This window comes from Mixophyes fleayi, chromosome 7 (genome assembly GCF_038048845.1).
Source record: "Mixophyes fleayi isolate aMixFle1 chromosome 7, aMixFle1.hap1, whole genome shotgun sequence".
Taxonomy (NCBI): Eukaryota; Metazoa; Chordata; class Amphibia; order Anura; family Limnodynastidae; genus Mixophyes; species Mixophyes fleayi.
Window position 1 is genome coordinate 23,134,310 of NC_134408.1, and position 15,250 is coordinate 23,149,559.

Consider the following 15,250-nt stretch of genomic DNA (forward strand, 5'->3'; position numbering starts at 1 on the left):
TCCTGATCCTGGCAGAAAGAATTATTAAAAAGGGAAGCAAGATAGTTCAGTACAGGCTGTCAAAACAGAACTGCGGGGAAAAGCAAACAAACAGAGAGACGTCTCAGACAGACAGACCCGGCCCTCATCAACAGGACTGGGGCACAGACTGTTCTTATGGAGTGCAAGAACCACATCACTCTGCAATTGTGGATAATAGGCTGATAAATAATTCACAGGCGTCAAATGCAATCTCTCTTCATAGACTGTTGTTGCAGAATACTCTAGGCTCTCACAAAGTAAATAAACTCTGCTAATTTTCAAATTAAACGGGTTAAGGGGCCAACAATACAAAGCCATATATACACTATACTCTACACACCCGTGGAGAGCTTGTCCTAGCAGATAGAGAGGTTTAGCGCTCAAACTACATATCAACGTCACTATGTCAGCTACATTATATATGAAATGGGAGATTGAATACATGAACCAATATTACACGATGCCTTTTCATATTAGATTGTAAGCTTGCGAGCAGGGTTCTCCTACTTCTCTGTCTGTATGTAGTACCCAGTATTGTTTTATTAATGTTTGTTCCCAATTGTAAAGCGCTACGGAATTTGCTGGCGCTATATAAATAAATGTTGATTAATTAAGATATATTTAGCAGCTATTTTCTGAAGACACCAATTATTGTTTAATGTGATTGGACCCTTGCCAGTCACATGACGCCTTAGCAGCAATAGTCAAGACATAATTACTATTTTGGTTCAGTCATGCTCCCTGAGTTTGTAAAACTTGCTAACTACGCCCATGTGCGAAGACTTTATCGTGAAGGTCCAATATTAACAGAATACTAAGGAGGTCTAATAACAGAGCGACTTTCCACCAGCTCATTCCATTCCTCGTCACCCTCCATCCATTGCAATCTGGTTTGGGGTCGGCTTAAAACAAAAAAACATAAACAAAACAAGAAACAAAAAACTGACTAACAAACTCCAGGAAGAAGTTGAAAAAGTTACTCTTTAAAACCTTAAAGCTGATACTTAAGGAGTGTTTATTTTAAACATTTACCTGTAGGTTATAAAAGCTACACCTTTTACAGACCAACGTCACCTCCACCTTAGGTACAGTCTGTCACAAACCTCCCTTGCCCCGAGTAGTTGAACAGAGTGCTCGCTGATGGATCTGTATAAATATTATCTATTCTTGGCAGTTTTCAACACTGCATTTGTAATAGTAATTGCTCAGAAGCAAAAAGGAAGAAGTGAGGGGAAAAAAAAAAAAGAGAATTCAGAGAAACTGAACTTGGAATTTGGTTAGCTTAGTTCCCAGAATACCATTATACCGAGCGTAACCACGTCACCGATTGGTGCCACAAGCTCAGCTCCATGAGGAAATGAATATAGTGTCTTTAGGAGAGAAACAAAAAGATGTATGACATATTGATAAAACCCACAGTACGTTTCACTTCTACCCTGGGAAATTAAGGAGAAGTGATCCAATTCTACATTACTCTAACTGACCATACAGGGACCCCCATCCCTATTTGAAAGTATGGTTCAGTGGACGTCAGAGTTTTAAAGAACCCCAATCATTAATCGTTTAGGGTGTGTGTCATGTTTTGGGTTTGTTGTTTTTTTTATTTACAATGGACTAAATATGATCACGGAATGTCACACACATGTTTGGGATTCTACGGACATATCAAGATGATTCAACCAGGCCCGGCCTTTGTCCTGAGGCCAGTAAACCCTAGAGGTGCACTTGCTGACTTAAGCTGGGTACACACTACAGAAATTTCGACCAACTTTTTATGCCGAGCGATTTGACATGCGATCCATGGTCCGATCGCTGGGTCCATGGACTGCATACACACTAGCCTTGTTTAGGACAATAAAGGGAAGAGCGGACGTCCCTTTAGCGACTTTTTACAGCCATGTTGTTGTGAGCAATGACTATAATTTCTTACTCACTGTTGTGGATTGGTCGGAAGTTTATACACACTACACAAAGGCAACGAGATTTGAATGAAAATATTAAACGGTACAACCAACCAAATGAGGCGACAATCGTCCATTTGGGCAGACTTTCGACCATCGTGTCACTGCACACACTGACCCGACTTTTGAATGAGCGGTCGTATGTCGGTTGAATTAGCCGATTATTGGATGAAAACTGTGTAGTGTGTACCCAGCTTTAGGTGTTACCCTTCCTTCTCTGAAGTACGATGCAGCCTAAAGTTAATATCACAGAGATTTACTAGCGAGAAGCCGGCTCACAAACGCCATAAAGCCTAATATGGTATTTTTCTTAAAGCATGCATTTCCAAAAGGGAGGAAAAAAAAATAATTGGGATTTTAAGGACACGCAAGCTGAACTGGCACACGTGGTTTATATTAGAGGGAACGCTTACAGATCTCACAAGGAAGGAAATATGACCATACATTATAAATAATGTAAAAGGCACACACAATACTCAACGTTTAAAAAAAAAAAAAAAAAAAAAAAAAAAATGGCAGATGTGCGCTTTGTAGACAGCAAGTGCACCCAAACAATGGAACATTTATGAAAACTGGTTTAAAAGAAAAAGAAGTCAGATGTTAGACATACCTCAAAACAATCACACAAGTGCACAAAACTGTAAACTCTCAATGTTATTGTAATTATTCTGTAGAAGTGTATTATTACAATTCATAATGCATTAATTACCCAAAAAAAACCTCAGTCTTGTATATCAACCATTGAATTTAGCTGTATTATGACATGTTTTCACAATATATTACCACAAAAAGCCAAAAAATAAATAAATACAATTTTTTAAAAAACAAAACAAACAAACAAAAGAAAAACCCACACACAGACACACAGTGGAGCAGTACCCCAACAGTTTTATTTGGTTAGACCATAGAATACAACATTTCCCATTAAAACAAGATAAGCAAAATGTTTTGTCAGCTGCTTGGAAGAAAAATTACCTCAAAGAAAGAAAAAGGTCTATTTTTGTCAAATTTAAAAAGCAAAAAACTTTTATTGCTTCATAATTCAATGTAAGATTTGCAGTTTTGCAGCCAAATTTCCTCCAAAAAAACCTTAAAAGAAGTAAAATAAAATACAGTTTCATGTTATGTTATTTGTGTCGTTGTTAGGGTTACGGATTGCATTTTTTTTTGGCATTGCAGAAATATTTTTGAAGGAAAGCGATTAACAGGGAGGAACGACTGAAAGGGGCAGAACATTTTATTTTTCACAACCCTACTCATAACATCTATTTTTACAACATAGGAACATCTGATGAGTTCACATGCTGCCTACACAGTTAGCAGTCACAGCCCTACGGAGCGAACATTTTTTTTTTATACCGTCATACAACGTTTTTCTTGGAAGAGGCCATCACTGAAAAACATGCACAAATCTCACAGCACAGATCAGGCCGAGGTAAAATTCCACAACAAATGGAGAATCATGACTGGCACACAAAAAAAATAAAAAAAGTATATTCCCTAAACTTACAGTTTTTGTTTTTTTCCCCAGGACATATGTTCTCAATATATCCTAGGGCAGTGTTGGCTAACCTGTGACATTCCAGTTGTTGTCAAACTACAAGTCCCAGCATACCCTTCCAGCAATAAGCTGCTATTTTTTGGTAAAGCATGCTGGGACTTGTAGTTTCACAACACCTGGAGTGTCACAGGTTAGCCAACACTGTCCTAGGGCAACAAAATAGTGAGACAGGGGCTTGGTGAAGACTCGGAAGCCCCCCTGATCATGGACCGGCTACCTTAAGCCTGGGTCTATAAGGACAGCAGCAGGAAATCCAGAGGTACCAATACCATAGGCCTCAGCAACGGTGACCATGGGGATCCAGAAACAAATATGGCAGCGCTGGCCTCATGTGTTTCAGTATGACGCCTCGCACCGTATCTCACAGTTCTGCTTTGATACTTTGGTTTATTCACAACGTAAGTTGTGCTGATGTTATATTGATGTTAATCATTGGAAAACCAAATCTATCATTAACAATTTCAAGCTGTTGCCATAATGTACATAGCAGCTGGTCAATTTCCTGTGACTCAGTGGTCACTGAAGTCTGTTTATAATATTCCAGAACTACTTCAGTTACCTCACTGGACAAAAAAATTAAAGGAAACATTCAACAACACTATAAACCAATGTCATGGGTTATTATAACATACGGACAATGCTGTAGGATAGCATCTTAGGAATCAAGTGTAATACAATAAATAAAAGGTATTGTCAACATGAAATGTCCATACTATACACTGCATTGTAAACCACAGCAAATGCCTTTTGTTTTCAGACTATTCAAGCCAATTGGTAGTTATGGGTAGTGCACATGAACACTTTGTTATCAGCTAATCCTTTATATACTACAAAGAATAATTTTTTTTATTTATTTTTGTCATTTAGTTTGTACACCTTACCGACGCAGCACGCCGTTGAGGATTCATTTACTTTTATGAGGAATTGTTCATATTTGCTCTTTTTACAAGCCAAGCCTATTTTCAACAAGGTGGCTCCCGTACAAACCTAGTATAATTCTCATAAATTCAGATATGCGGATAAGGTAAAAACCTTCCCTTAGTGATTTATTGTGTATGTAACTGAAAAACCTACCTTAAAAACCCTGCCTGCTAGATAAACATATTGAAATGTACTGGTGGTATGTGGGGGGGGGGTTCTCCCATGTTCTGCAACAATGGCAGAATTACAGGGAGAGCCGTCTCAACAGGGCCCGGGGGGCGGACACGCCAACGCCAACACAAGCTCAAAATAGCAGAACGTGCAAGGTTAGAGCCCAATAGCCAAATGGGAATGCACTGTTCTGTCCGTTTTCTGCAAAGTGAGTAACAAGATTCCCTCACTGATATTCCAAATATGTCTTTAATTGTCTGGTTTCCTGGAAGCTGCATCCATATTCACAGCATTCATTCACAACTCCATGTGATATGGTGAGGTGACAAGGATGTTTCTACGCTCTATCATTCCCTCACACATACCATACTGTCTGTTTCTGTGGTAACAGAAGCCGTATTAGCCCGTTTATTCCATCCATGATTAATTCCAATTAAAGCCCTAAATTTCAGACATTAGCTGCTAGAATGGGGGGGGGGGGGCGTAAGACATTTGCAAGCTCTGCAGTCTGCCGGTGAAGTGGATATATCGGCCAAACAGGGAAGTTCTAGAACACCACAGAAGCTTAGCAAGGGAGAAGTAACACCGTTATATTTATCATGTTTAGGTCTACAGATCTCACATGATCAAATCATGTTGACCCCCGTTCTTCCTGTTACTTATTTCCATTTTAAAGAGAAGTTGGTTGCAAGAACATAGGAATGTGTCTGACACCACGGTCTTCACTAGTTGTGAGCATGAAATCTCTACTCTGTGCTGCTGGGGGACTCTGCTCCTTCCACTATTTAACCCTTGGAGGGAATTAAATTACTAGAAGTCCCGGCGGAGCCTCACGCGACGTCCACCTGCACGGTTCCGTCAGAAATGTTTTACTACATGACCATCCTGCGGAGCCATCACGAGAGGTTCCAATGGAACTTCACCAGTAATCGAATTTTCCCCTTAGTCTCTGATCCCATAGACTTTAGGGATATGGATTAAAAGCAGGAATGTGCTGCTTTTGACCAACCCTTAAAATGCCGCTTCCAAAATACAGGTGTGGTAGCAGCAGCCATGAGGTAATCAAACGCACTTCAGAAAAGGCAACAAACAGCAGGATTTATTCACCACTTGCAGCCCATAAAATATACAAAACAAGGTCGGGGACTGAGCCCTTTCTTCTACCTTTCACTGGCAAATTCTCTCTCTCCTGGGCTACAACAGCCATTTTACCTTTACCACAGAACATAACTGGGTGTTACAAATGTGACAGAAACCAGTTTGGCACTATACAGTGCTGGCTGGGGAATGAAATACAGGATTCAATCTACTTTATTGTGGGTTCAGTTATTTTTTTAAAAAAATAAACACCTTTGCATAGATTTTACACTCTAGTCAGACAGGTAACCAAAACAATGGACGTTTGATGTGCCGCCAGCTTAAGAACCGCAGCTTAATGGACCTAGACTGAAGTATTTTTCCTCAAGTTTATCATACCTGTTGCAAAAGAATATGGATTCAGGGGGATTTGCTTGTCTGGAGGTGGCCATCTTGGGTTTTATGAGGGAGGTGGATTTAGCACTTCCTGCAATGTAAACCAAAATCGAGAGAAATTATATATATATATATATATATATATATATATATATATATATATATATATATATATATATATATATATATATATATATATATATATATATATATATATATATATATATGACCCACAAGGTCAGAGGATCACGTATATAACTGTAGTTTTCATATCTCAATTCATTACACCCCAAGTAAAAATCAGACATATTGGGTGGAGTTCTCCTTTAAATAAGCATTCAAGTAGTTTAACGATGGCCATGTTTCCCACGACAGAGTGTGTAAAACTTCCCAGTGCTTCTGTCTCTGCACATTATTACTTCAGAGAGCTGGACTGTTTCACCTTCAGAAATATGTTGTGGTGATTCACATTCCCGAGGTTTTGTTATATTCCAGAAAAGCTCGAAGACCGTCAGTTATGCGGTTCATCTTTTCCCATTATTAAACTTAATGCTCCGTTATGTTACAGTACAGACACAAAACATCTGTGAAATTACTCCATTCTTACATACAAAACAAACATACCATAGTTACAAGAATTCCGATGAAAAGGATTCTGGGTAACTCCGGAACAAAACTCCATTTACTGACTGACAGTCGGATATTTAAAGTAAATCCATCTCAAACCTATAACGGAGGCTGCCATTTTGTAGACAGAACTGGAATTCATAAGAATGTTGCATATCCACTGTTTTAAGTCTCAGTGAAGTCATTGGCTCCTAGTGAATCTCACCAATACTGGTTTAAGTACGGGTGAATTTCCACAAATAATTACCCCTAGCACCTAAGTTTGCAGGCTCTTTGTTATACAAGATGCTGCAGACTCCAAGCCACAAAACTCAAAATGGCCACTTCACATGTAAGCGGTGGGTACATTTTAATTATTTTTTTTATGTTTATTAGTCATGTATGGCAATGAGCGAGTTAAACAAACAAGTTAGTGAACAAAATTGGTTACAGTAACTGTGCCCGGCCTCTGCATTTACCAGTAACTGTTTAAGCAGAAAATGTCCCCGAGTCAGCACTTTCCCAAAATGGCAACAAACACACAGGCCGAGCTTGTTTGTGCATTGAAGAGTCCTATTGTATCAGGGCAGAAAAATGCAGTCTGTCCCTTCATGAGGATTTTGTGACAAAGCTTTTTTTTTTTTTTTTTTTTTTTTTTTTTTTTTAAGTTGTAAAATAGAAGAAAAAAAGTCTTCATGTACATTGTGACTCAAACTAATCATAATATTTGCTATAAACACCAATTTTACTCCTAATAGCACCCAACAACCTCTTTGGCACGGTCACAAAACAGATGTACTGTAGTGGATACAAAGCAATGCACCAGATTCAGACATCAAGGATGAAGGAAATTAAAGGCACTAACATTAAAGTGTTTTCAGCTGATTATTGGGCAAATCATGCAATAAACGACCGCTCGGCCTGATATCAAATTACTGTGTACGCTCCAACGATGAACGATTATCGTTCCAAAGCACGTCGCATTGTTTCATTTGATTTTTAAAGCGTACTAAAAATCTCGTTCAACGATGGAACGATGTTGTTCCAATCCTGCAGTGTGTATGTACTCATGACCGGCAGTGTAGGCAAATCTCCATAGAGTTTACAGAGTCACCATCTTTTCAGCCGATGGTTATGACAGATGAAGAGCACAGATCTGACTGTAAATCGTGTAAAACGTGTATAGTGTGTACACGGATTGATCAGGACTTTTTTTTTTTTTTTTTGCAATCGTTGGTAAAATCTTTAAGGAGATCACATCGGGACAAATGCAAAAATGACAAAGTTTCCTTTCAACATGAGCATAAATGCTGCCGTTACCCAGAAAGCCGCTATCATAAACATATTTCTTATTTCAGTCAAATCTCTCTTATCTTCTTAGTCACACACTATGCTACACTGTGTTAATGCTCTCACCAGTCATTAGCACTACAGATATTTACAGATCAGTCTTTAAACTGATTAAAGATGATGTCCATTTTACAGCTGTTTTAAACAAAAGCCATTTCCTTATGGCTAGGACAATGACTGGAGGATTTAGTCCCTGGGAGCCCATTACTACAGACACACAATTTGCAGCAGATGGTATAATCCAGACTCAGCGTTTCAGTGCTTGAATTGCTGTGTCACTTGGATGAGGCACCCGATTGGACGGTTCTAGCATCCAATGAGGAACGTGCTGCTGCATTTGAAATCTTTGCAAGCTATATCTAGCTACTGGTAGTGGATCTAGGTAGAGGGATTGTTATACAATAGCCCCAGGTGTGTATATCACCTTTAACACAATAATAGAACTGTATGACTATACATATTGCTAAAGGTTACATTACCAGAATTGAGCCATGAAAGAACTTTACTATGAATGCCTGTGAGCTTTGAAAGCTGCAGGCGATACATAGAATACAAGCTATTTAAAAGCCTAAAGTCTCCCAGAAAAGGGCTTATATTTCTCATTCATTAAATTTGCAATAAATAGAATATAATTTCCTTATTTATTTTATTATCTCATTTTTAAAATTTTAATTATTTTTTTTTTGGCCACAAGCAAGAATTTGTCATGCGATTTTTAAACTACTTAAAGACTTCTGGAGCAAGATTGTGTCCAATGATAAAATGGCCATTACATGACTTTTGGAATTATCCTTGTTTGACATATGTATCTTTGTTAAGCAGGATATTTTTAAAGCTCGTTTTGAAGTGACTTATCTATCAATGTTCTGCTCACAAGATGAGGGGCCGTGCAGTCTAATCAATTTAAAACATAAGAGATTTGTATTCTTGAGCTGAACATACATTATGTATGCATTTTTTTTGTCAGAACAGTGTATTGTATTCAGCATTCATCTACTAGCCTCTCCCTAAGCTAGCCACTCTACCTGATTAGCACCCATCTACAAAGTACACTCAAAATATATTATTCTCTTTTTATATTCAAATAACCAACATTGTTGTGTGACCGGATCATATCGTCCCATTAAGCATTTTTTCCCCCATTGCAATCTGGCTGGATCAATATGTAACATGTAGCACTTAACCTCACATATCACACCTTATTTTCCAATAGGATTGTAGCAGCTCTGTCAGTCTGCTAATACTCAGGGGGTCTAGTTACTAAACTGTGGGATTGAAAAAGTGGAGATGTTGCCTGTAGCAACCAATCAGATTCTAGCTGTCATTTTGTAGAATGTACTAAATAAATGACAGCTAGAATCTGATTGGTTGCTAAAAGCAACACCTACACTTTTTCAAACCCGCAGTTTAGTAAATCTAGCCCCCAGTCTTGTTTTATTGCTGTTAATGCTACATTGTTTGCTGGCACTGTATGAAAAATATATATATTTAGCAAATAATATCTAAAACTGGATAATGCTGGCAACAGCCTTGCAGCGAGCACTTTTGGGTGAATTTAATTCCAGGAGATCTACAGCAAGGTAGGGTTTATCAGGCTACTTAAATCCCAGGAGCCAAGTAGCCAACGCATCTCAGAAATTACTGCTGGAACTTAATATTTGGTAGTAATAGCTATGGGTGCCAAAAAGATCCACATCTTTCTTAACTTCTTTAAAGACCCTGCATGCTCCTAAACATGAACTATCAGCTTTACATTATTTACCTGCCTATAGTATTATCAACATTATTTACCCATCTACATTCATATTATTCTTCATTATCTACCTATCCGTGCAAATATATTTCAATAATTACAGTGAGCAACCTCCAAAACACTTATAGCAGGCCTAGACACCCCGCTCTCCAGGTGTGGTAACACTACAAGTACCAGCATGCTTTTCTAGCCCCCAGCCACTTGGTATGCTGCAAAACACGCCGTTACTTAATCTTATTTCGTTAACCTGCGATTCTTCAGACGTTGTCCAACGAAAAAGTTTCTGCAAGCACTGAAAAATCTAACGAACAAATTTGACTTTAAAATATATGCGAGGTGGATCATTCACCTTCACACAGTAGAAGTTGTAATTTTATGGGATTAAAACGATACGGAGCCTGCCAAGATCACTGGGCTATAACGACATGAATGAGGCAAGAGGAATGAATAAACATATTTAGAACCTAATTTTCACTTGCAAAACAGAGAGACAATAGAAGGGGGGAAAAACTGATGGGGAGGACGACATTCCAACAACTCTTCTCAAAGCACCAGGATGTCACATCAACTGGCTTCAATCTTGCACCACAAATGACATTGCGTTACTTAAAGTTAGGATAAACCTTCAAAATGCATTTAGTTGTGTTGTACAGTCCCCCATACAAGAGCTGATTCTGCTGCCCGGCCGCAGAACCAAGCGACAGAAACAATGTGCCACATGGCAGGGGCAAACTCAGGATTTGTAGAAGGGGGTTTCCGCAACACGCCACCAGTGGGCGTGACCAGCATGCATGGGGGCGTAGCTATAATATTAGACAGTGCTTGGCTGCTCTCCAACTCTTCCTATCCCATAATATACACAGGCAATGCTGCGTGGACTACTGTTAGGTGCACGCAGCTCTCCCTTTTCAAGCGGGGCTGTATGAAGTGGGAGCAGGGTCCAGCCACCTCAATTATACAGTGTCTCAGGCTTGGAGGGGGGTTTCCAGGCACTAGAACCCCCCTCCCCCTCTCGGTTTGCCTATGCATGGCCACAAATTAATGTTCACTTGCAGAATCATCAAGGCTGGTTAGTGCAGTTTTACGATGGCTCAGTTGTGGTCATCTTAAAACAGAGTTAACCAACAAGCTGCTTCGAGCCACACACTCACTTTATGAGTATGTACCATATGATTGGACAGGAGCCACAGCCGCTCTCATTATTGGCTGCATACAAAGCACATCCCCTCCCTAGCTATAGGAATAGCTAGGGAGGGGCAAAACAACAAAAATAAGGAATAAATAAAGCAAAGTCAATGGATTGAGCTCAGCAAAATTAAAATGGAATAACATTTACCAACATTTTGGATTTTTATACATTTACTCCCATAAAAATGACTATAATTCAGGAAACAAGTAGTCATACTGTCTAGTGCTATGTCCCAAAGAAAAGAAAAAAAAAAATCACAGGAAGCTCCGGCACAGGCCGGGTGCTTTAAATCACACTGTGTGTTCCCTCAGCTGGGCTGCCGTTCAGGAAGAGCTCCCCTAGACAGCACTTACATGTTGTCACTCACTGTGCTGGCCAGAGGAAACTACAGGAGACCCTTGATTAAAAATAAAACTTAAAAAAGATATTACCTCTAATGGGAATTCCAATCTGTAATATTATTATGCATCCCCTGAAAACAAGATCCATATCATATTCAGTTCCTGAAAGAACATGTCAACAAATATGGCTGCCAGACACAGCATGGCGCTTCCTGATGATGTCATAGCTTTCTGAGTTGCTACCAACTATTTAAGAAAGTTAAAGCTCCAATTCTTTAGTTTGAGTCGGTCACAAAGTTTCTCAGGAACGCAGTGTAGAAGCCAGTGAGCATCAAACGTTAGTAGGATCTCTAGTAACAAACGCATTCGGTTTTGATAAGCAATGCTAGTGGGTACTTGGCCCTAAGGCAGTGTTGGCTAACCTGTGACACTCCAGGTGTTTGTGAAACTACAAGTCCCAGCATGCTTTGCAAATATATAGCAGCTTATTGCTGGAAGGGTATGCTGGGACTTGTAGTTTCACAACACCTGGAGTGTCACAGGTTAGCCAACACTGCCCTAAGGCATACATTATAAGTCCATACAACTGATAGAAAGGCCCAGGTAGTATAGACGCATACAAAATGCCTTCAGGATTTGGTCTAAGCAATGCACTGTACCGTCATATTTCTACCTATAGGCTCATACTGCCGTTATCAACACCTTGTCTTTTTTTCTTTAACGGAGAAAAAAAAAATATTTTAAAAAGCCTTTGCCTATATGATAAATACTACCTAGGTCATTACGGTGATTTAAACGAGGATTTCAGCTCACAGAGCTTTAAGCAAAAATCAGCGTTGAAATTACTGTGTTAACGGTAATAGTGCACGGGCCGTGTTACTCTCATGATTAATCAATTGAATCCCCCCCCCCCCCCCCAAGAGTTATCAAATTAAAAAAATAAAAAAATAAAAAAAATATGCATCATTCATATTTAAAACTCAAAAAAAATGGACTAAAATAGAAATATCTGTCCTATTCAGTGCCATTATCAAAACACACTACTCCAGTTACAGGTAGAACATAAATCACTAGAGCAGATGTAACAATTATATATTTATTTATTTTTTCTTGCCAAATTATTAACAGTGAAGGAATCTCAGGCATTCTAATGACTGCAGAGATCTGAATGCTGTCATCTGAGTGCAGGTAGGGTTAATTACCAGTGGTGTCAGAACAGACAGTGTTTGTGTAAACGCCCTGTTGAGAAGTTATTTGGTGCAACACTGAGTTGTCTCACTGAAGCTCCATAGGTGAATCTCATGTAAAGGCTACAGGGGGATGCATCTACAGTACTTCCTAAATAAATCTGACAGCCAAATATGTGACTTAAACCCAACCCACACAAATTCCTCTGGGGCCAAACAAAATAGGTTGAATCCATGGAAACGTTAATCCCTTTAAGGAACGCTAAAATACAAGTTTGATTATACAAAAAGGACTCTTAAAACAGTCACAAATATATATATATTTGTGGAGGTTGAGATAGCAAAACAGACAATATTATGCTGACATAAGGTTGTGATCAGGAGGGGTGGGGGGGTCTGTGGGGGGAGGTATTGCCCAAACATAGCAGAATTCCTGTTGATAATCCCATTGAATGACACCTTTTGCAGAACAATGGTTGGTATCAGAGACCAACAACTTGCACTCATTAACAAAAGTAAACAGATGGTGCATTTTGGCCGCACAAGTGTTAATAACCTCTGTCCAGAGTCACAAGTTGGTATTTAAAAAATTGTTCCCTTAACAAAAATAGCCTGGAGTCTGGGTCGGCCAATTAATAGTGCTGGAAGCCACTCTTCTCAAACATTACGCCAGTGCATTCTGGGAGGTTCGGTCATGCCATTAAGATTAATAACTGCTATTCCCAGTTTTATAGTGGTACAATTTAACGTTTACTGACTGACAGGCCGGTAGATCATTCACCAATGTCACAGGCTCCTTCCTCCAACAAAGATTCACAATACAACAGTATAAACTCTTACAAACAGGGCCTCCCAGATCTAATCACATCAGCAAATACGATTTGTACAATGCTACAGAATGTAAATATATAAATGTATAATGTATCATATGGAGACAAAGCTGAGATACAACACTGATAGAAAGTAACAGGATATAAAAGTGGATAAAAGTTAAGAAAAAGTGTACTAAGAATTTGAGTGTGGACTATGGAGAAACGCAGGGAATATTTCAGATGTAAATAGATCTTCATGTAATAGTAGTAAGAGACAGGGAGGGAGAATGATGGTTCCCACAGACAATAGTTAACATACAATATGGGAGGGGGGGGGGGGGGGGGTAAAGACAGGATTAAAAGTCAAGGTAAAGGAAAAACTAAGTTAAATAAAAAAAAACAACAGGTATATGGAGGGAGGAGGGGGCGCAGAAGTTAAGTTTATGAGGGGGGCACTGTGTGGTTGTTAAAAATAGTAAGGGGGGCACAAGGTAACTATAGACAAAATTAGTTTGGGGCAACAGAAGGACTAACAAGTTATAGAGGTGGACACTACAGGACAGGGCTACCTACGGCAAGTTAGTGAGGGACAATAACAAAGGTAAACTAGCTGGGGGGGCAAAGAGTGCCAATGGCAATATAGGTGGGGCAAATAATGACAACATAGGGCGGTGGTTAAGACATGCTAGATGGCTGTCACAGTAACATGATGGGACCTAGGGTAACCAAGACATATATATATATATATTTATTATTATTATTTTTTTTAAAGGGGCTTAGTTAGTAAAGGAGGGAGGGGGGCAGATAGTAAAGGAGGGAGGGGGGCAGGTAGTAAAGGAGGGAGGGGGGCAGGTAGTAAAGGAGGGAGGGGGGCAGGTAGTAAAGGAGGGAGGGGGGCAGATAATAAGAGGTCTGTACAAGGGGCACAGAGTGGAGAACACATGTTACAGTACAACTCATAGAAGTTAGTGAGTGTACACTAGTTACTGGAAGGAGGGCACACTCTCTTGGAGGGAGGGCACACTCTCTTGGAGGGCACTATGGAGGTGCCAGTTATGTGGCCCCCGGGGCCCCCAGTCACTCACCTCCCCACGGTCTGGTTAGCCAGCTGCCGCATCCGATTGAACTGTTTCTTCATGGTGACCCCCCCTCTCCTCGGTCCCGAACTCCCAGCGAATCCCAACTTCCTGCCCCGCGACTCCGACTAATCCATAGGGCTGTCAGGCGGGATCAGCCCGAGGAGGCCCCCGTCATACAGTGCACTGAGCCCTGGGCTCCTGAGTGGGAGAGAGCCGGCACCTCCCAGCCACACACACAGCCCTCACCCCTCCCTGTGGGCCGCCTCCCTCCTCCCTGCTGCAGCCGGTCCCTCCTTCTCCTACTCCGTGTGACAGCAGCTGACGGCTATCACAGCATGGTATAGTGAGACCTACTAATAGTACTAGGTCCAATCATTGTATTATGTCACTGCAGTTACCTGTCCACCTGCCTAAGAGCACTCACATCACAGCAAGAGTGATAAATAAGAGATATATATATTTATTCCTTATACATGTTTACCACCCAGGTCCCAATAGCCTCAGGCTGCAGCCTTGGGTGTCAGGCTTTTTGTGGGTGAAAAATTGCTACAGGGAGAGGCATAAACAAATTAATTTTAAAATATCAGAGAATAACTTGAAAGAAAAATACAGTAAGGTTTTAATCTTGAAATATTCCCCTGGTAGAGGCTGGAAACAATGGGGCATATTCAATTGACGGCGGGACCGCCGAAAATCCAGCGCTCCAAAAATATTACCGTTAATACGGTAATCCTGCACGTAAAAACCATTAATACGGTAATTTACTCGCTGGATTTCATAGAGCTGCGAGCTGAAATCCAGCGAGATATTACCGTATTAACGGTA

General features: G+C 40.0%; 1 protein-coding gene and 1 long non-coding RNA gene across 4 annotated transcripts in view; both read right to left on the minus strand.

The window, feature by feature from the left end:
- Window positions 1–14,668, minus strand: part of ARHGAP17 (Rho GTPase activating protein 17) — a 67,140-nt gene extending 52,472 nt beyond the window's left edge. For 2 of the 3 annotated variants that reach the window (XM_075179356.1, XM_075179355.1), the window contains exon 1: window positions 14,432–14,668. In XM_075179356.1, coding sequence (XP_075035457.1) covers window positions 14,432–14,484 — 53 coding nt within the window. In that variant the 5' untranslated portion in view covers window positions 14,485–14,668. The remainder of the gene's footprint in view (window positions 1–14,431) is intronic. The other variant, XM_075179354.1, reaches the window with a different exon arrangement.
- Window positions 1–15,250, minus strand: part of LOC142097489 (uncharacterized) — a 398,805-nt gene that overhangs the window by 52,472 nt on the left and 331,083 nt on the right. The gene's annotated exons all lie outside the window — the stretch shown is intronic.